This window comes from Pleurodeles waltl, chromosome 3_1 (assembly GCF_031143425.1).
Source record: "Pleurodeles waltl isolate 20211129_DDA chromosome 3_1, aPleWal1.hap1.20221129, whole genome shotgun sequence".
Classification (NCBI taxonomy): Eukaryota; Metazoa; Chordata; class Amphibia; order Caudata; family Salamandridae; genus Pleurodeles; species Pleurodeles waltl.
Window position 1 is genome coordinate 1,959,352,033 of NC_090440.1, and position 22,990 is coordinate 1,959,375,022.

General features: G+C 44.3%; 1 protein-coding gene across 16 annotated transcripts in view; it reads right to left on the reverse strand.

Moving 5' to 3' along the window:
• NCOR1 (nuclear receptor corepressor 1) overlaps positions 1-22,990 on the reverse strand; it is a 1,251,773-nt gene that overhangs the window by 1,082,080 nt on the left and 146,703 nt on the right. For all 16 annotated transcript variants that reach the window (XM_069226323.1, XM_069226317.1, XM_069226319.1 and 13 more), the window contains exons 8-10: positions 10,512-10,564; positions 8,707-8,773; positions 1,131-1,303 (exon numbers count right to left, since the gene is read on the reverse strand). In XM_069226323.1, the coding sequence (XP_069082424.1) occupies positions 1,131-1,303; positions 8,707-8,773; positions 10,512-10,564 (293 nt within the window). The remainder of the gene's footprint in view (positions 1-1,130; positions 1,304-8,706; positions 8,774-10,511; positions 10,565-22,990) is intronic.

Genomic DNA, 22,990 nt, shown 5'->3' on the forward strand with positions numbered 1-22,990 from the left:
CAAAATGTCACAGCTTCCTTCATCAAGATGACGGTCTATGGGGACAGGAGAACAATGGAGGATGGGTGGAGCTCTCTGGAGAATGGAAGAAAACATCACTATGTTTTGAAGGACAGTTCCTCCACCTTGACAAAAAATGCCTGCTGCCCCAAAACTATGTTATTCTATACTTCCAAGTATGTGACCTTTAAAGAGCTTTTCATACCTGCACCTTTGCCACACTACGTATATTAATATTTTTAGGGCTACTGTGGATTAGGTCTTGAGCAGATGATGCAATCTAGCCCTAACTCCTATAGTACGGTTAGTTAAAGTGCAGGGTTTGGGAACCTTGAGCTAACATATAGGACATAGCCCTGCTTTGTTAAAAGTGGTCCAAAGCGCTGTTCACTTTTTCACTCAAATGGTATGTCAATAAGTCTAGTTTGCCTGTCTCCAGATAATCAAGAAGAACGCACTGAGGCAAACCAATGGATGACAAATCCTCTGACTATGTATTAGGTTATTGTGTACCAACTGGTAAATAAAGCAAAACATACTTAGATACAACCATCCTGTCTCAACCAGATCAAAAAGGTGCTCTCATGTTGGCAAGAAAATTGGAACGCATAAAAATATCCAGCTAAAATGCAGGAGTCACTGTCATTAGGGCAGAAGCAAAGCTTCCCAGGACATAATATCAAGGTGTTTTCCCCAAATGATTAAAATGCAAAAGAAACATCCACTAGAAAAGTAAAACATTTCTTGAAGAATATGGCAAAAGGTGATGGACTTTACAGTAGTTGTGTTTACTATGAATTTAATACAAATTAAACAAATGTGGATCGGATGCTTAATATCACTAGAGAAGGGGCGAAAGGAGGCATCAGAGCTGAGAGGGCAAATAAACAGCAAAGGAGATGAAGCACCTAAGACTGTAAAATACCAGTCATTTTAAGGGAAAGGTAGAAGTGAGGTACATCATCATCATATCTGGTCACAATCACCACATAAAAGGATTTAGTGCGTCATTCAAGAACAGTTAGTTAAGAACAGCCGGTGGAATCTGTAAAATTCAACCAATCACAGACCAAACGATGCTAACGTCCCAACCATCCACCAATATATGCCATATCAATTGATATTCTCACCGTTGAAACCGTTCCTGTTGTTCCCGCTGCTTACGGATTTCAGGGAACTGTTTCTCATAGTACTCTCGCGTCTTGCTCTCCTTTGCTTTCCGCCGAGGGTTATTCTCTATCCGGTCGACTTTCTTCTCCCATGCTTCCATCAACTGGTCGTATCGCTGGCATATCTTTTGTTCCTGATCAATAACAGAATGAACAGTCACAAAAAGACTGCACAATCACTTCTCACAAGTTTCCAAATTCAAAAACACTAAAGGCTTCTTCTAATTTAATCAGCGATTTGTGAAGCCCATTCTATTTTTGGGCAGAAATGCATAAGTAGAGTAGGACGTGAACAGTTGTGATACAAAAATGATAAACCATTTTAACGGTGCTGATAAGGATTGATGATTAGAAGGCTATAAAGATTAAGCAATAACAGCAACGCAGAAAAAAATAAAGGATGGAGGCATTAACTATGTTTGAATTGGTTTGCATCAGTCTGTCAAGATAATGCACCAATAATGGCAGAAAGCTTTATAAATGCAGGAGATAAGACATGCAATGACCCAGCACCGTGCAAGCCTAGCACTTTGGGGGAAAGGGCAGGAGTGTTGTAATCAAGTTACTGAATGTTTGTTATAGGGACAGAGTTTAGGACTTGGGCATAAAGTATCATCAAGCAAGGCTTCGTTAGTTATACTGCCTTTGGTCAGGACATAAAATGTGCAAATGTACTGCTTCCCTTGTAGTCCTCATCCACCTACACAGATGATGTTATGACCTGGAGCATGCCTATGTCATTTGTTGGGCATCTGAACAGCTTTCTTATCCTTTACTCGCTAAAGTCCACCTAACTAAACTCTATCTAGCGTTAGACTGCAGAATTGGACATGGCAACTGTGGATAATAAAGGTAGCCCAGATGCCATCAAGCATCTTGATGCCAGCATCAAAGCTAAAAAGCACTGGCAAAGCCAACAGGTCATGACTGTCTGGCCTACTGGCTTTGCCAATGCCTTTTAGCCAAGGTGTACAGCACTAGTGGGATGCAATGGTCCAATACCATAATCTAGATATAACTTCATTTTTAAACGCGTATTATAGCTACATTCCCTACTGGTCCTCCTCATCAATAACAAGCAAGTAAGAAAGACAAATTAAAACAGCAGTTAGACAATATCACTTTAAGGCAGACCTGAAACTGGGAAGGAAGTACAAAAATTCAGGCAATGAAACACCAAATCTACATGGACTATGCTCTTTAACCATACACAAAACTTCCTTCCTTAGATTCACATATTACATTTTCCATTGATACAAATTACATGGTGTTTAACAGACCAAGAAACAAAAAAACAACAAAAACAACTATGCCGACATTTTGAGGTGTAACAGAAGAAAGCACATTTTTTTGCCTATGTCCCAACACATTAAACCTGAGGAACAGTTGCTTGGATGTATAGTTTGAAATCTCGGAGTGATAACTATTACCAACGCTGTGCAATTCAGCTTCCAAAGTTTAAATGCAAAAAAAAAAAAAATTGGTTCCACAAAGAAATATTTAAGCCTAGTGTATAGTATATTTAAGTAACTAGTTTACTGTATTAACATTACAGGTTGATGCACTTGAGAAATAACATTATTTTTGTACTTTTTTATTGCAAATAGTTTAAATTAATTTATACAATAAATAACGAATACACCAACATAAAGGGTGCAAAATAAGATTTTTCTTGCAATACCCCCAGTTGGGGCATGTATCAAATATTTATGATGGGGCTTTTCGGATAGGGCTCGAACCGCTCTGCACAACCACTGTAGAGAGTGGTGGCACAACTAAAAGTGGAGGTTCCGATCGGTGCTCTCCATGTGGAGAAAGGCTGCAGGCAAACTTCATATTCAAAATCCTTCAACAGGCCATAGATGTTGGCGAAGAAGTGTACAATTCTTGGTTTCCCACCCACAGAGATGGTAGAACTTTACACAAAAAGATAGGCAAATGGGAATTGTTCTGTGCCACTTATCTACCAATGGTGTTAGATTTGTGACTGTAGTAGCAATATGACATCTCTTACCTAATATTTACTACCATGAAAAAAAGCCCTGGCCTCAAATCCATCACATTTATTGCCCCCTCAGGGGGTCTGCGACTGCTTTAAAAAATTAAATATTAACAGATTAGGTACCCAGCTTTCAGTAATGACTCAGTGAGGGGTCCCTGGATTCCAATAATGATTCAGTGGGGGTCCCGGGTTCCAGTAATGATGAATTGGGGGTCCACAGAAGTCAAAAGGTTGGGAACCACTGCTCTAGAAGCTAAAATTGTTGAGGTGGATTTTAAACTCTGCCACGATTACCTCGTCCAAGGGATGACTTGCGACTCCAATTCATTAGCAAGCATGTCATAAGGCAAGCCTGCCCCTCAGCCCTCCACTCCCCCCTCGCCCTCTCCAAAGTCATTTCCTTGCCCTGTGTACAGGTTATCCCACCATCCCAACAAGCTTCTCTCTCACAACCAGTCTTCCATTTGCCTGGTCGTAGTCCTTTGAATTCTGAACTCTCCAGGGATGTAGGTGGACGACATAGGAAAAATTAAGGGATAGACAGGGGATGGGGCAATACACAAAACTCTGGGCTCTCAAGGGTGGGCGAGGAAGAGGTCCTACATGAGACTAAAAGGGGGCCTATATCCTTTACCTATAATGCTTATCACGCTTATAGATAAAGACAACCACGCTATTTCAATAGAGGGAGCCTGGTGGGCACAAGACCCCAAGCAGCATAATCCCAAACAAGTGCAGTTCTTCCTGGTAGATGTTCCAAAGGTGGCACCATGTAGCAGGGAATGCCAGGATTCTTTGTCAAATAAAGTCATCCACTGGTTAAGGGATGTTACTCAGTTATCAGGAGTGACATCACAAGAGCAGAGGGCACTGAAATTCTGGACAAGTCTGTGGACATTATGACAGTGTCCCCGAGGGACTGTGGGCTGGTCAACAATTTATTGTCCATGGATACACGCAGAATATATCATGCCCTTATTCAGATCAGATATAGGGGTGACTACACCTTGCAAAATGTCCCTAGCTGTGACTCACAGGGTGACCGTGACAGGCAAAGTGGCCTGGGGGACATTGACTGACTGACTAATACTTCCCAAGGGGACAGTTATGTAGGTAGCCTTGAGAACTGCCACAAAGTCACCGGGAAGGAACCCCAGGATTGCAGGATACCTGAAAAGAGCGAGCAAGTGACCAATCTGCAAACTATTCACTGTAGACAATCATGGGAGAGGAGAGTACAGCATGCCTTCTTGTAGACTGGGGTGTATTTGTAGAGGTTGGGCCATCATGAAATGCTCGACTGCTGACCAAGCCTTTGAAATAAAAATGTTATGAAATGCCGCTGGGATTGGCAGTAAGTTGGTGGATGCCGACTGGGGTAGAATATATCCACATTTGCCTTTTGCAGGGAACCTGGAGTTTGGGGGCAGTCACTAGGAGTGGGTATACTTCTTTCTGTTTCTATGCAGTTCGATCACCCAGAGACAGGCCATCAGGGGGTTTAGCAACATGGATTCACACAGGCTTCCAATATTCGGCTAAAATTTTACCCACTAGTTTCCTGGATGTGCTGGCTCTAAGAGTGGGACTTGCCAGTGGAAACACCATGTTGCGGATTAATGTTTATAAATTGAGTCGTTGGGAGTAAAGATGAAACTCAAGTGATTTCTTACCTGGAGGATTTTTTGATTGAGTATACAAGTGTTGGGGAGCTCATAATAGCGGGTGACCTGAATGCAACTTTTGAACCCCTCTGCTCACTAGACCCAGACTTAGTGAAAGAGCGAGATAGAGAGCAGAGCAGAGAATTCTGCACCTAGATCTTCCTCTTGCTAAGTGGTCTCTAAGAGCAGCACAGATACTCGATTGCACATCTAAGAGCTACAAATTGGCAGACCTCATATGATATGGGTGGCAAGCATACCTTTAATTGGCCAGTTAACACAAGTCAGGTTGACTATTTTTTGATCAGTTTAAAGAGACAGCAGTACGTCCAAGACGTGATGGTCCTTGACAAGGAAGATAGCGACCACAATGCCTTGAGCTTGACCCTGTTCTCCTCCTTTGCTAACACCCCAAATGTCCGGGGTCGAGCCCAGATAGGGAACACCTAACTTTCTAGTAATTGTAAGGCCATTACATGGGGATCGGTTGAAAGGAACCCGAATCTTGTGGAAGCAGTAAACATCATGGCCATGGAACATGTAGAACTACTGAACAACCTCGCCCCAGAGTAGGGAGGGCTGGTTTTGGCAAACACCTATGAGCCTCTTTTTTGAAAATTTAAGAAAGCTGTTGGCCCAGGACATTAGGCACCCACCTAAAGGCAGAAGGAAACTCCTTGGTCCACCAAGACTTGTAGGGTAACCAAAACTCAATTACTAAGGTTAGGTCGCAGACTGCAGCTTGTAGGTCAAGCTATAACAAAGTACTGGAAAGGGCCAAGAGGGACTGGGAAGATTCTTTGTGGGATGAGTTGTCCCAAGCCCTTGGCTCCAAAGGCAATGAAAAATGATGGGCCCACCTGGCAATGCAATCCAATTGTGTGGAATATTTTGTAGAATCCCAGGACTGGGTCTCCCACTTTAGTAACCTATATTCTTGATAGGATGACCAAGGGTGGGTTGACGGTGACCCCCAGCTAGCAGAAAGACTAAAGGATCAAGATATCTTAGAGGTAACCCTTGGAGAGACTGAAGAGGCATCATGTTGCGAGGGAAGGCAGCTGGTCCCGACCAGATCGCAAGCGAGCTATATAAACTCCCCATCTGGGTATATGGGGTTCATATCTGAACTATTTTTAATGCCATTCTAGAGGGTATGCCAGTTTCCGCTTCTTGGCAGCCTGCAGAAATAGTCCCAATCCAGAAGACGGGCCAATACAGTGCCCTTAGCAATTATAGGCCAATCAGTCTCAGACGTATCGCAGAAGTTCTTTTGTAACAATTTTTTAATCATATTCTAGAGTGGATAAAGACAAACGATATCCTATCCGAGTCCCAAGCAGGGTTTAGGAGCGGTATTAGTACAGTAGATCAGATTTTTCACTTCAACTGCCTTTTCTGGAAGATAGTGACAGTAAATAGGGAGGTTTTTTGGTTAAATTTGTTGACCTATGTGTCGCCTTAGATCCGGTACCTCGAGCTATGCTCTGGACGACTATGGATAATATGGGCATACCGCCCAATCTATTGGCTATTCTAGTAAGGCTGCAAGAGGAGAATTACGCTTGTGTAAGATGGGGAGTGGAGGGGGGTTGGGGAGAAATGGGGCAGTCGACCCCACCTATAAGCATTCAGAAGGGAGTTAGGCAGAGCTGTGTACTGGCCCCCAACCCTAGTCTCCCTTTACCTAAATTATGTTGAGACGGTTGGACATTGATGGCTGTAATGAGCATAGGCTGGGGACCAGGAGTGTGTCGGCTCTGCTTTTTGCAGATGACACTTTCCTGATCTCCAAATCACTACGCGGATTGCAGCAACTGTTGGATCATTTTAACAACTTTTTGTCTGGAGCAGGGTTTGGAACTCAACAATGCAAAAACTACATTTATGGTTTTTAATCCAGCAAGAGCTAAAGCTTACAAATGTAAACTGGTCATTGATGCAGCTCTTACTAAATAAGTATTTAACTTCGACTATCTATGGTTGAGGCTAACACCTAACAGACTGGTTGATGCAGGTCTCTGAGGCCGACTGCTCACTTTTAGACTATTCATCTCGACTGCTATCGTTATTCAATAAAAAAAAAAACTTTTCTAAGAAAGCGGCTCCATTGATAGAAATTTATAATACTAAGGTTCTGAGCGCAGCGTACAGAGCAGAGATATGGGGCTATACCAACTGTAGCGCCCTTTCTCTCTGAGAACAGGTTTCTCAGGCAGCTGTTTGAACTTCCAAAACGTATTCCTCTAGTTCTGTTGTACTTCAATCTGGCATTCAAGACAATTTCTTGGAAAGTCGTAGTACCTCTTTCACTGTATCGGCACAGGAGCTGGTCTACACCAGCCCTAAATGCTTAAAGAGCATCCCTCAAGGGATGTGCTTGCTCTCCCTGGCTTTCAAACGATACCCTGACTCATGCATATTAGGTCCTTGTTTAGGAAGCTGGGGCTGCAAAATCTGTGGGCAAAACCAGAGGCTCTTACACTTAGCTCTATAACTATGATCAAATCAGCCTATTGGCAGATGGTACATCAAGAGATCACTGGCAATACCAGAGGCCCTCTGACCCTGGATTTTATGGAGTTTAAATTGGCCCCCAGCTATGAGGACACGATTAGCAAGATTACTCCCACGTGGCCAGGAAACTGTTCTTACATTTCAGATACCAGACTTGACCTATCAGGCTCTTCTGTGCTAAGTGGGTAAGTATGTATCAATAGAACTCTGCATGCCCAGGCTGTAAAGGACCCTTAGAAGATATACCTCACTTTTTGTTTTTTTTGCCCAGCCCACGATGCCCAGAGGAGAAAACAGCTATTATCTCTATGCAGATAGCTAGAGTATCCAACTATACTCCTCTGGAAGGAACGCCTTAAATATTTGAAACTTAGCCTTGTTTTAACCCATTTATTTGGTGTTTTAAAAGATTGCTTTTCAGTAATTTCCTTATGCATCTCCTGCCTACTATGGTTTTATATATGTTGTTTTTATTATAAATTGTATTTGGTTTATGCACACTGCACTTTACCTTTTAGTGATAGACAGGGCACTGGAGTTGCCTCCAGTGGCATCTTTGGTGCCTGATGGCATGATTGACCCATTTTTAAGCCAGATTTAGTCTTCCTTTGAGGTTTTTTGCTTCACCAACACTTTGTCCTATTATGTAGTTATTTCTTGGGGGCACTCCACCCAACATATCAATTGTTTGTATAATAGGACAGATTTATTACTATTATTAGACTAACCAATTGTATTGCACTAGATTAAGTACTGTATTTATTATGTTCTATGAAATTCATTTTTATTTTACTGTGCTTTTGTGGTGCTTTGAACCAGAATAAAGTTGATATGATGATGATTCCATGGACATACTCCTACTGACTGACTCCTACTGACTTTATTAAAACCACTCCCGTCTTCCCTTTACCAATAATGTAGCTATTTCAGAATAATTTGTTTTATGAACAATGTACCCATCAAAAACAACCACATTCTAGGTTTCAGTTCTTCTCTCAACCAGACTTTAATGCCTCAATGATCCTCTGGCTTCAATGAATATATTTTTGATTTACAACTTTAATTTACAAAAAAGGCTGATTACCATGTAAAAGATAAGATTAGAAATCAGTCATCCAAAATACCACGATCCAGTGAGATCAACCAGAAGACACCAGTACTTGATGTGATGAAGCTATTCACAAAATTAAAATTACGAGATGCAGATAGTTTGGCTCTAGAGTTAACACATGAGAATACTTTTCTAGCTTTGTGGACACTACAAAAAACCAGGATAGACACAATGTATTTTATTTGGGCAAAGAATCCTCAGCGGCCTCTAAATCCCACATAATGAAATATATCAACTTCTTACCCTTTGTTTCCGTGCATGATTCCTTCTCTTGAAGAACAGAATTAGTTTTTTTCTCATCACCTGGTTTCTACAAAAAAAAAAAAAAGGCAATGCAAGTTGTGGGGTGGTACATTTAATAAGTGGCAGGCAAAAATATGGACTGCTCTCCGTTGAAATATCATTAGGGCAACAATGACAGTTTACAAAACAGTATTGATCTGTGTACACCAGGTGGGTATTTTGAAAGATGAGCCTTTCTTTCCTCTTGCAACTATTACTTTCACTGGACATTTAAGGTGCTGACTTACCACAGCTTACGCAATTAATAGGAAGAGGTAGCAGACTGCAAAGCTGGAGCCACCATAATTTATTAAAGAGGTTTTTTATCCAATCTGTGCAGCAGATGTCATCATTAAAAAGATACAGATAGCATCAAGGTGCAATTGCTAGATCTTATTTGTATGGGCATTGCAAACTAGTTCAAAAAGCTGCTTCAGCAACCTTTTATATCACACAAGGAAAGTGGCGGTTATTGCAACCAGTGGGTTTTTCCTTAATGAGGGTGCCAAGGTTTCCCTGCTTTAACATTTCAAACCTATTTGTGTCCGGTAAACAGTGCATCGTCTCCTGCAAACAGCCTGTGTGAGCAGCTGCAGTGTTTACTTAAAAGTCTGCAGTGTCCATCTGCAGTTCTTGATCAGGGACATTTCTTACAACAAAAGCATAGACTCTTCAGTATTTCATGGAAAATGGAAGCAGGATAATGTCTGAATGGGTATCAAGGAGAGAGCAATCCCAAAACTAAATTGTGTTGGAATTTTTTAGACAAACGTTTTAACAATCATCCAACATTGTTCATACTACAAAGACACTGATCATGTTTGGTAATCCACACAATCCCTACAACTGCATCAAGTCTCAGAATACAGAACTGCAGGTTGGGTACCTTCCCCAATAACCACATTAGAGCCCAAAAGCAAGCAGGTCTTCCAGTCCACATATCCTACTGCAGTAGGTTACAAACTCCCTCATCACCAAGTCACAGCAATGTTATATTTAACATCCACAACTCCATAACCAGAAATAAAGCATGAACAAGCAAAAAAAGCAATGCTCTCTAAATGTACAGAAGCAAACAAACACAAATGATGTGCGGAATGCAGAACTAATCAAACATTCACACCCAGTCGTCACAGATCTGGGTTTAATCCATCAATTCTTTTGCTCACCATGCCACCCCAGTTTGGACCCAGCCATATGCAAATCAGTCCTGACCCTGTTCCCCCCTGGGAGCAGTCCAGCACGAACTGCCAGGCCAGGTCCTCCCTGGACCGGAAACAAGCATCCTGGGACCGGTTTCAGGGTATCACCCTTCATCAGCCAGACTAGCTTGAATCCAGTGGTGCAGGGAGCACAGGACTCAGGTCTGGGTATACTCTTCCCACTTAGGGAGACATAAGTAAAAAGAAAAGATGGACGGAATAATGAACAATACAAACATTCACCAACAGTCACAAAGATCTGGGTTTAATCTGTTGTTTTTTTGCTGGCCACGTCACCCTAGTTTGGACCCAGCCATATTCATTCCTGAAGTTACATGCACACTTGTGCTAGATGAATGAACATCTGTCGCTAATGGCTCTAAGACTCAAGAAATGTGAAAACAGAAACCACATTACTATCTTACGCATACTAGTAATACAATAGGTATAGCAGCCTATGAACCCTTGGGGTTAAAATGGTGTAAACGAAACTAATACACTGAGTAATATCTTATGCTCAAAAGTGCATAAAGTAACAATTTCAATGAATACAAAATAACTTACGTTTTGATGTTTTCATGGTACACCTTTGTATCCGAAGGCTGATTGTAAAGTGGCTGAAAATTAATAAACAAACATGATTTTACAATAGTATTACTAGTCCAGAAACTGGATTAAAAATGTAAACAAACTTTGAAGCCCTTTCCATTACATGATACATTTCATAAGCAGTTTCAAAAACAGCAATATCTATTACCATTCATACAACCTATGTTTTAAATAATAAACTGCATAAAAGAATCTACTTTAAAAATAAAATAAGTCATCAAGGTATCTCTAAATCTTAGAGATAGTAAAAACCACACCTTAACCTAGTGCATACAAATATTCATATGTACATATCCTAATCATTTTGTTTAGTACAGAGTGCAGTATGAATTTACAAAGCTTTGCTGTAAGTGACAGTCACAAACATAGCAATGAAAAAGAACTTTTAATCCTATTAGTTGGGATTTTCCTCAACAAGTACAGTCTACCACACTTTAAATGTGGCTCAGTTAATTGTTTTGATGCACACTGGTACTCAAGTCTTCAAAAAAGAAAACTAAGTGATGGCACAACCACCCAATCGCTTATGTAGCTATTCTGGCATCTTGGACAAATGTGATGACTTCAGCCAATGATGATGAGAAAATACATCATCAAGACAGCTCAGAGCTGAGAAGTGTTGGAAATTTGAGTATCCTGGCCAAAGTGGACAAACTCTCCACATACTTCACAACTGAGCATGACCCACACTGCTCAGGTCAAACATTTTTCTACTGGCCCACCCTTTCCTTTGTTCAGCCATTTATTGCAAAATTCCTCAATTACAGGACTAGAGATTTGGTATGGCGCATAGAACATCGTTTGATGAAATTATGTTTTCAGGATTATATTAAGTAAAAACAACACATCTTTTAATGAATAAAATGAGAGTAAAGCAGATAGACTACAAACTATTGTTCCCAGCAAGGTTAAAGATAACGCTTAAGTCCAAGTTAACCTACTTCGATACTCTGGGGTCAGAGTGGGATAGAGAGGCAGAACTGAAGGCACAGACAAAGCCACTTAGAAATCAACAGAATAACTGATGCCTCAGATCTCGTTTGAACTGGGCCTATAGACCTGCAACGAAAAATTAGATGTCAAAGACCCCTTCACTGGATTGGTGGATACCATATGGGGGAGAAAAGACAGAATGGAGGAGAGAATTAAGTGGCAGTGGCTGGTTGTGTAGATTTGGAAATAGAGGTCAGCGGAAATGGCCTGAATCTTGATCAGAATCCAAAGTCAGTCCAAGTGACAACTTCACACTCTAATACAGTTGAAACTGATTCCCCTCAATTTGGGGGTTACTCTGAACAACTGGCGATGGCACTGCAGAGAGCATGTACTACCCCATGTCTTCCACCAAGAAATTAAGCTTCAGTGGGGAGCTGTAAAACACAAGATACATTGCTGAACTCTTAACATTCTTTTTCGCCAACATTGGATTTGCAAAGTTTTGAGATAGATACATATATCGCCATATCTTTCTCAAACTGCTGGCCACTGCCATGCATCTGACCGAAGGGCACAACTGTAAAAAGAGGAGTAGGCCAATCTGCACTACTTACACCAAACACCTCGCTCCAACTCAGGGCAAGGATTACAAATGCTTTTGGAATGTTGCAAATCTGTAAATTTATTTAAGTGCTCTTATGCTACCCTTGACACGTTTCGGCTGCCCTACAGCCTTGATCACGTGAACAAAGGCATCATCTTGCGCTTGTTTTTCACCACTTAAACTTGTGACAGACACTGAAGACATTCTTACCACAGCATTTGCCTATACTTATTAGAAACAGTCAGCTCATTATTCTCTTGCATAATGCAAACTAATCACTTGACCAAGAGCCTAATAAAAAATGTAACCACATTAAAATATTACTTTAAACAATTTAGTATAAAATCTGTATAACCTACAGCTAAAGTTTCTTACCTAAAAATAATTGTGTGAAAATGTAATAATCTGAATACAGCCCGAGAGGGCAACACATACAATGTACAACATATTCATTATTAACTTGCTGTTGAAAATGCGGTCCCCCTTCAATATGCAGGACTATAAAGCCCAAGTGCTCAGACCTTATTACCTCCTAATATTATACAATATTACTGAAATATTGACTGGTACTTCAACAACTTAAAGAGATTGTACACATTGCTCTAGTACATTATCTCTTAAAGTGACTAAAACAGAACCAAAATCATTAAAGTCCAAAATCATTAAACTTCTTTGAAACAGCCTCTCACTAGTTAAAAGAGATTACTGGCAGGGCTACATGTGTGGATGAAAATACTCTTTCATAATCAGTCCCCAGGGGGCCACAAACAGCTGGGGGGAGGGTGCGTGTGCCGCCCTCTCCCTTTAAATTGGTGCCGGTCCCTGACATACGTGAACCACCCTCGCAGTTCGTGGCATCCACTCTAGAGTGATCGTCAGTTTTGGGTGGAACATCTAAACAGATATATATATCACTGTGTTAATCCTACGTTGAAAGACTTTACTGTAGAAATTGCAAAATAATTTGTCCTTTTCTAGCTCAGCGTTGATGGCACTGTGGTAATCCTATGCTTAAAAACTTTGCTAGAAAAAACAATATTTGTGTTGAGCAGATTCAGAGTCTCGCTGGTGTTGAAGGTGCTGTATACAGGAGCTGCTCTGAACCTAAACTTGGGAACTTCCCAGAGTTCAATATATCTATATCACACAGGTGGTCACCACTGGGTAGTTATAGTTAGGCTTGTGTTTCCATAGGAAATGCCTTTTTTGTGTTGCCTATAAAACTTTGGTGACATTTGAAAATATTGTGAAAAAAAATGCTGTTTGCTTAGTTTGCGCTTTGAAAGCGGAGGAGATCCATCTAGCAGGGGCCAAAAATAATAATTCCTCATTCACTTTTCCATAGCAACTTTAGACACAGGTACAGCCTGAATGGATTTACACCATTTTGGCAAAAAGCTAAATCTCAGTCCAGAAAGTACTTTTTATGATTTGGTGTAAACCTGTTTACTAGTTTTTGAGCAATTAAGGCTCAAAAACATTGTATATTTCACTCAGTGGAGGATCTACAATGGATTTTGGGATGGGCACACTCAATCATGCATTGTGATGCCTGGCCGCAACATGAAGGTAACGTTGTGGCCATCATATTATTATTCAGGACCAACCCAAGGTCAATTAAAAAAAAAAAAGAAAAAAAATTATAATAATTTTGTGTGGGGGGTGGAGGGTGTTCCATGGATCCACGTGACACCCAAAGTGGCATCTCTGGGGATTTTATGTCTATGCAACTCCCACTGTGACACTTAAGAAGATTCGCTTCGGATCTCCAGGGATGCCACTTTGGGTGTCACGTGGTGGCAACAGCGCGCTTTGGATACAATGCATGACCACAGGCAAGTCCTGAGGCCAAATCCAGGTAGCGCATGGCTGAAGGCCATGGGTGGCGTGGGGATGGCTGCCTGCGAGGGTGGAACACAGGGTCTTGACACAGACCCGGCCCTGCTGCCAACTACCCGCTGCATACAGTCAAAGGATGTATGTACAGGGGTTGGCTTTAAATATGGTAATTAAATATTATTTACGTTAAAATAAACCTAGAAATTCACTGAAAATATTGAAGGTTAAAGTAGCGTCATAGTTACGTGAAATTTTCAATAACAACGCAATGTTTTAAAATAAAATTATAGACAGAAATTCATCAGTTATAGTTATCTCTAAAAACTATAACTCGTGCCTTAAGGTAACTATAACTCACACCTTCAAAATGCTTATTATCCCACATATTCCATCACTCCGAACATTTTCTTTGGCATCACTTACAATATTACTGCGAAATTTGCAACAAAATGAGTGGTAAGAAAACTGTGTGTTGGGGGCGCTACTCATGGTTTTCTTAGGGTATAAGTTGTTACCATATGTTGTCACTGAAAAGTTCCTCTAACTATACATTTATTTTAATATCTATCTATATATATGGAAAATGTCACTTACCCAGTGTACATCTGTTCGTGGCATGAGACGCTGCAGATTCATATGCTGTGCATTATCCTGCCATCTAGTGTTGGGCTCGGAGTGTTACAAGTTGTTTTTCTTCGAAGAAGTCTTTTCGAGTCACGAGACCGAGGGACTCCTCTCTTTCGGCTCCATTGCGCATGGGCGTTGACTCCATCTTAGATTGTTTTCCCACTGAGGGTGAGGTAGGAGTTGAGAGTATACTAGATGTGCCCATGCAATGGAGTAGGTGTGTATTAAAATAATATTTATTTACAAATTTTAATCAACTAACAACAGCTACAGGCTCCCGGGGAGGTGGGAAGCAGCATGTGAATCTGCAGCGTCCCTTTCGGTGGCATGTGTAGCTGCAGATACACATGCTGTGCATAGACTACTAAGCAGTAACCTCCCCTAAAAAGCGGTGGCTTAGCCTGTAGGAGTTGAAGTTGTTTGAAATAATGTTCTTAATACAGCCTGTCCTACTGTGGCTTGTTGTGTTGTTAACACATATACACAGTAATGTTTTGTGAATGTATGAGGCATAGACCAGGTGGCTGCCTTACAAATTTCAGTCATAGGTATTTTCCCCAGAAAGGCCATTGTGGCGCCTTTTTTCCTAGTGGAATGCGCTTTTGGTGTAATAGGTAGATCTCTTTTTGCTTTGATATAACAAGTTTGAATACATTTAACTATCCATCTGGCAATGCCTTGTTTGGATATAGGATTACCGGCATGACGTTTTTGGAAGGCTACAATTGTTTTGTTTTACGAAATTGTTTTGTCCTGTCAATGTAATACATTAGTGCTCTTTTGATGTCTAATGTATGTAAGGCTCTTTCGGCTACTGAGTCTGGTTGTGGGAAGAAGACTGGGAGTTCCACTGTTTGGTTTAGGTGGAACGGCGATATGACTTTTGGTAAGAATTTGGGATTTGTACGTAGAACCACTTTATGTTTATGTATTTGTATAAAGGGTTCTTGTATAGTAAATGCTTGTATCTCACTTACTCTTCTAAGTGATGTGATAGCTATTAGAAAGGCTACCTTCCAAGTTAAGTATTGCATCTCACAAGAGTGCATGGGTTCGAATGGTGGTCCCCTGAGTCGTGTTAATACAATATTGGGGGGGCGTGGCCAAGATGGCGGCCGGAGCGGAGGCTTAACTGAGGAGCTCTGCTCTCAGCCCACCAAAATACTGAAATCCTGAGCCCTGCCGCGCCCTAAAGTGCACGGACGAACAGCAGAAACATTGCCTGACTACAGCGGAAGCTCTGGGTGAGAGGCGCCCAAGAGGACGCGGCGCGCGGAGTGCAGCGGGGTTCGAAAAGACGGAGCCGCCGCCATTACCCAGGTTCGCGGCTTCCGACTGGACGTGTCGCACGTCGGACTAAGAGAGGAGCGGGAGAGCGCCAAGCCCACTGGACCCTTGGCTGGTGCCCTCCGACTCGGCGTGGAGACTATGGAGCGGGAGACGCCCCTCAACGGGACGGTGGCGCCCCATTTTAGCTGACCCCGACCGTGCGTCCTGGCTGGATCACTGATCACGGTGGGTCCCCGCGCGGGACGACCGGACCCGCCTGTTACTTTTGCGGGGTGAATCACTGGGCCCCACCACATGGAAACTGTTGAGCCCTGGACCCGACACCCATCGAGGCTCCGCTAGCGTGGAGGTGGGGGCGAAGTTGCAGCTCCCCAGCGGAACGAGTGCTCCTAACGGACCGTGCCGCGCGTGCCCGCAGCGATCTCCACCAGCCTTCCGGTGTCACTAACAGTACTCTCATTGCTTGCAACTGGGGAATAGCTGGGAGCACTGAATCACGGGCTGCCCCCCCTGGCGAGGGGCACCACGCATAGTACCTGGCCCAATTGGGTCCTGCTTGCTATCTGGGGCAGCGGCTGCAACGCGGCGAGGGGCAGCTAAGTACCAGACTGGGCCCAAACCTACAGGGACGGAGTAAGACAACAGAGGAACTAAAATAGACATTAACACCAGAACGGGACACACAACTCCCTCCTGAACTTCAAGCCAAGAGAATTAGAGGACGTACTGGAGGGAGACTGAAGGCGGGGGCAGACACACCCAGCAAATAGTCGGCTGGTAACCCTGACTGAACGAACAGGGCAGGACAGTAAGAAAATCATGGTCAAACCAAAACACCCCAAAACTGGGTCTATGGGAGATGGAGACCTTCCCCAACCGACTGGACATGCGGACACGCAACCGTCCACACTGCTACAGCTGAATGAAACATTACGCACGCATTCCCTCCAATTTGATAAAATTATGCAAGCAATAATGGACACTAAATCCTCGCTGGAAGGGAAAATTGACGCCGCAGTACTGGAAGTCTCATTGCTACACGCTGACCACCGCAAATTAACTGGAAGGGTCCACGACACTGAAACGACACTGGAAACTATCCAGCCAGAAGTAGTAGATATGAGAATTAAAGTGCAAAAAATGGAACTGGACATAACTCAACTGCAACGTAGAGCTGAGGAAGCTGAAGGACGGTCCAGACGTAATAACATCAGTTTCCTTGGAATCCCTGAGAGAATCGAATCCCCTAAGGCAGAGGTGTTCTTAGAGACCTGGCTGAAGAACACACTTAAAGAGCAGTACCCTACTACAATACCAGTGATCGAAAGAGCACACAGAATACCGAGCAGACCACCTCGTCCGGGAGCACCGCCCGACCACTAATAGCTCGCTTCCTAAATTATAGGGACAGAGACTTGGTCCTTCAGCACTTTAGAACATCTGACCAGATCATGCTGGAGAACAGCAGAGTAACTGCCTATCCGGACTACACAATGGAGGTACAAGAGAGTTGCGTTCAGCAAGATTAAGCAGTTGCTGCGAGAAAAAGGCATCACTTATTCTCTTATGTTCCCAGCACGACTATGCATCGTCATGGACGAGAAAATCCTAATGTTCCCCACTCCTGAAGATGCATGGACATGGATCCACGCTAAAGGATTGGTCGATCCGCCCAAGGAAGACACATTATCTGAAGAATGGTCGACCGCTAGCTACAGAAAGAAGAAAAAAAATACTAAAACATCCTCCCGTCCCACAAAAGCGCAAATGGCGTTGGACCGTGCGCAAATATTAAAAGACACTAACTCATTTGCTCGTGCGATGCTGGATACCAGGAGCGAAACGGACACCAATGACACCGCCTCACACGGGGGAGACACAAGCCCATCCCCCTCCCCATTGCTGGCTGGCCCGGACCTCACGCCACGATTGGTGGACGAGCGAGCTTTAAAAAGTGAAGTACTGGCGTACGTGGCCCCTTTCCGGCGGCGGCAGCGACTAAGGTGTTGCATGCCCCCAGCACCGGGACTCTCTCCCTGAGAACTTCAGTGAATAACAGCCATTAATATGAGAAGCAATGACTGAATCCTCGAAAGCTGTACAGAGGCGCATGGGACTGCAGAGGCGTGAAGTATCCTGTAGGTGGGCCACCCAAGGGTCCGACGTCGAGTAACCCACGACCCCCTACACCTGAACGGTATCCGAATGGAACTGACTTCCCTGGAAGCCATTTTAAGCACCGGTTGTGCCACTTTGTTTAACGGACGTACACAGTCCGCAATATCCTTTTGGTTATTATATCTGTCTTTTTCTTTTCTATCCTTAGCCCACTACGGGCTTACTCTTCACTCCATGGAGCGCCGGGCTTGGATGGGGCTGGGGTGGGCTGGTGGGGGCGCAGCCAGGGGGGGGGGGGGGGGAGAGATAGGAGGGGGAAGAGGACGGGGCGGGTATGGATCAGATAGCTTTCTACGCCTCTACACAACATAATGAATAAGGAACCCAGATACAATTTAATAACTTGGAATGTGAAGGGCATGGCCGGTACTAGCAAACGTCACCGAATACATGTGTACTTAAAACGCCACCACATACATATAGCAATATTACAGGAAACACACATTACGCCTGCAGAGGCCGCTCGGTTAGACAAGTGCTGGACGGGCTCAATATACAGCGCTGGCGACTCTTCCTTCGCCAGAGGGGTGCTGATCTGGATAGCGCCGGGTGTCCCATACACAGTACAACACAGCACAAAAGACAAGGAGGGCAGGTTTATACAACTTAAGGGGCTGTTGGACGGGGAGGAACTCGTGATAAATGGGCTATATGTCCCGAACATCAAACAAAGCAAATTTTTACAAACTAAGGTTTCGCAATTAACCAACGACCTGACTTCATCATGCGTGTGGGGAGGAGACGAACTGTGTTCCACACATAGATAAAGATAGATCACACCCTCCGCTTGTGGCCGCCCCAACAATGAAAAACTCCTTAATGCTGGGCGCATGGATGGAGGAACGGCGACTGATCGACATATGGAGGCACATTGTAGGAAGTTGGCTCTGTATGTGCTATTTCAAAGTAAGGAATAGCATGCACAGAGTCCAAGGGTTCCCCTTAGAGGTAGAATAGTGGTAAAAATAGATAATACTAATGCTCTATTTTGTGGTAGTGTGGTCGAGCAGTAGGCTTATCCAAGGAGTAGTGTTAAGCACTTGTTGTACATACACATAGACAATAAATGAGGTACACACACTCAGAGACAAATCCAGCCAATAGGTTTTGTTGTAGAAAAATATCTTTTCTTAGTTTATTTTAAGAACCACAGGTTCAAATTCTACATGTAATATCTCATTTGAAAGGTATTGCAGGTAAGTACTTTAGGAACTTTAAATCATAAAAATTGCATGTATACTTTTCAAGTTATTGACAAATAGCTGTTTTAAAAGTGGACACTTAGTGCAATTTTCACAGTTCCTAGGGGAGGTAAGTATTTGTTAGGTTAACCAGGTAAGTAAGACACTTACAGGGCTTAGTTCTTGGTCCAAGGTAGCCCACCGTTGGGGGTTCAGAGCAACCCCAAAGTCACCACACCAGCAGCTCAGGGCCGGTCAGGTGCAGAGTTCAAAGTGGTGCCCAAAACACATAGGCTAGAATGGAGAGAAGGGGGTGCCCCGGTTCCGGTCTGCTTGCAGGTAAGTACCCGCGTCTTCGGAGGGCAGACCAGGGGGGTTTTGTCGGGCACCGGGGGGGACACAAGTCCACACAGAAATTTCACCCTCAGCAGCGCGGGGGCGGCCGGGTGCAGTGTAGGAACAGGCGTCGGGTTCGCAATGTTAGTCTATGAGAGATCTCGGGATCTCTTCAGCGCTGCAGGCAGGCAAGGGGGGGATTCCTCGGGGAAACCTCCACTTGGGTAAGGGAGAGGGACTCCTGGGGGTCACTTCTCCAGTGAAAGTCCGGTCCTTCAGGTCCTGGGGGCTGCGGGTGCAGGGTCTCTCCCAGGCGTCGGGACTTTAGGTTCAAAGAGTCGCGGTCAGGGGAAGCCTCGGGATTCCCTCTGCAGGCGGCGCTGTGGGGGCTCAGGGGGGACAGGTTTTGGTACTCACAGTATCAGAGTAGTCCTGGGGTCCCTCCTGAGGTGTCGGATCTCCACCAGCCGAGTCGGGGTCGCCGGGTGCAGTGTTGCAAGTCTCACGCTTCTTGCGGGGAGCTTGCAGGGTTCTTTAAAGCTGCTGGAAACAAAGTTGCAGCTTTTCTTGGAGCAGGTCCGCTGTCCTCGGGAGTTTCTTGTCTTTTCGAAGCAGGGGCAGTCCTCAGAGGATGTCGAGGTCGCTGGTCCCTTTGGAAGGCGTCGCTGGAGCAGGATCTTTGGAAGGCAGGAGACAGGCCGGTGAGTTTCTGGAGCCAAGGCAGTTGTCGTCTTCTGGTCTTCCTCTGCAGGGGTTTTCAGCTAGGCAGTCCTTCTTCTTGTAGTTGCAGGAATCTAATTTTCTAGGGTTCAGGGTAGCCCTTAAATACTAAATTTAAGGGCGTGTTTAGGTCTGGGGGTTAGTAGCCAATGGCTACTAGCCCTGAGGGTGGGTACACCCTCTTTGTGCCTCCTCCCAAGGGGAGGGGGTCACAATCCTAACCCTATTGGGGGAATCCTCCATCTGCAAGATGGAGGATTTCTAAAAGTTAGAGTCACTTCAGCTCAGGACACCTTAGGGGCTGTCCTGACTGGCCAGTGACTCCTCCTTGTTTTTCTCATTATTTTCTCCGGTCTTGCCGCCAAAAGTGACGCCTGGCCGGAGGGGGCGGGCAACTCCACTAGCTGGAGTGTCCTGCTGGGTTGGCACAAAGGAGGTGAGCCTTTGAGGCTCACCGCCAGGTGTGACAATTCCTGCCTGGGGGAGGTGTTAGCATCTCCACCCAGTGCAGGCTTTGTTACTGGCCTCAGAGTGACAAAGGCACTCTCCCCATGGGGCCAGCAACATGTCTCGGTTTGTGGCAGGCTGCTAAAACTAGTCAGCCTACACAGATAGTCGGTTAAGTTTCAGGGGGCACCTCTAAGGTGCCCTCTGGGGTGTATTTTACAATAAAATGTACACTGGCATCAGTGTGCATTTATTGTGCTGAGAAGTTTGATACCAAACTTCCCAGCTTTCAGTGTAGCCATTATGGTGCTGTGGAGTTCGTGTTTGACAGACTCCCAGACCATATACTCTTATGGCTACCCTGCACTTACAATGTCTAAGGTCTTGTTTAGACACTGTAGGGGTACCATGCTCATGCACTGGTACCCTCACCTATGGTATAGTGCACCCTGCCTTAGGGCTGTAAGGCCTGCTAGAGGGGTGTCTTACCTATACTGCATAGGCAGTGAGAGGCTGGCATGGCACCCTGAGGGGAGTGCCATGTCGACTTACTCGTTTTGTCCTCACTAGCACACACAAGCTGGCAAGCAGTGTGTCTGTGCTGAGTGAGAGGTCTCCAGGGTGGCATAAGACATGCTGCAGCCCTTAGAGACCTTCCTTGGCATCAGGGCCCTTGGTACTAGAAGTACCAGTTACAAGGGACTTATCTGGATGCCAGGGTCTGCCAATTGTGGATACAAAAGTACAGGTTAGGGAAAGAACACTGGTGCTGGGGCCTGGTTAGCAGGCCTCAGCACACTTTCAATTGGAAACATAGCATCAGCAAAGGCAAAAAGTCAGGGGGCAACCATGCCAAGGAGGCATTTGCTTACACACATGCATCCACATGAAAGAGCGTATTCCTACTATTCCCCAGTACATCTATGACATACCCGAATAGACCTCATCCTCACCTCACAGAACCTAACACATAAAATAATGAGAGCGGAGTATTCCCCTAGGGTAATCTCAGACCATTGCCCACTCATAGTACAAATAAGATGGGGCAGACCTCGCTCATGTATTCCTACCTGGCGACTGCAAACGCAACTATTACAAGACCCCCCTTTTAGGAAGGATACTGCCACACACATCTCAGCATATTTCACGTTGAATGATGGAACGTCCAGTTCAAGGGCCATTGTATGGGATGCACATAAGACAGTCATAAGAGGGGTATGCATATCAACCACAGTAGGAGTGCGGCAAACATTGATGCGCAAACTCCGAGTATTAGAACAAGAAATTCAGTCAGCTGAATGCGAATTTGCTAAAGGCTCAATAACATCAGCGACACTCACTAATATGCACTCTAAATGGACCGAGACAGACAGCCGCCTCGGACACTTCGACTATCGACACTATATGGCCCGCACGCATGCAGAAGGCGATAGATCCGGTAAGTTATTAGCATGGCTTATAAATACCGAACGCCGGAACACCCCCATAGGCGCTATCCGCCTGCAAACAGGTTGGATAGTTAATACACAGGCAGAGATAAATAATGCTTTCAGAGAGTATCATAGCTCGCTGTACCAGGCACGGCCTCCACCCACCAATACTCAATTAAACAACTTCTTCATCGGCATTACCCTGAACCACCTGACCGCTGTTCAAACTACAGAGCTAGATTATCCGATAGAGATAGCTGGAATCCAACGAGCATTGCAGCAGTTAACACACAGCAAAGCATTATAGCAGTATTACCAAAGGCAGGCCGCGACCCATTGGATGTTCGCTCATATAGGCCATTATCATTACTAAATACAGATTGCAAACTACTCGGCAAAATACTAGCCATCCGCCTGCTTCCATACGTATCAGAGCTGGTACATCAAGACCAGGCAGGCTTCATACCAGGTCGCAGTATATTCAGCAACATCAGGAACTTCCTACGCCTAATGAGAAATTCCCGATAGACGGTGAGCAGCAGGTGGCAGTTTCATTGGACATAGAAAAAGCGTTTGATACGCTGGGATGACCTTTCCTAATAGAGAAACTTAAACGGATGGGCTTCGGGCAAACATACATTGGCTGGGTGAGAACATTATACACTGACCCAACAGCTAGGGTTAAGACGGGGGACACGATCTCCGAAAAATTCAACATCGGTAGAGGCACCAGACAGGGATGTCCGCTATCCCCACTGCTATTTGCATTAGCTATTGAACCTTTGGCCGCCCGTCTTCGCATAATGGCCCCCACATGGGGTGTCTTGGATGGCCAGACGCACCAGA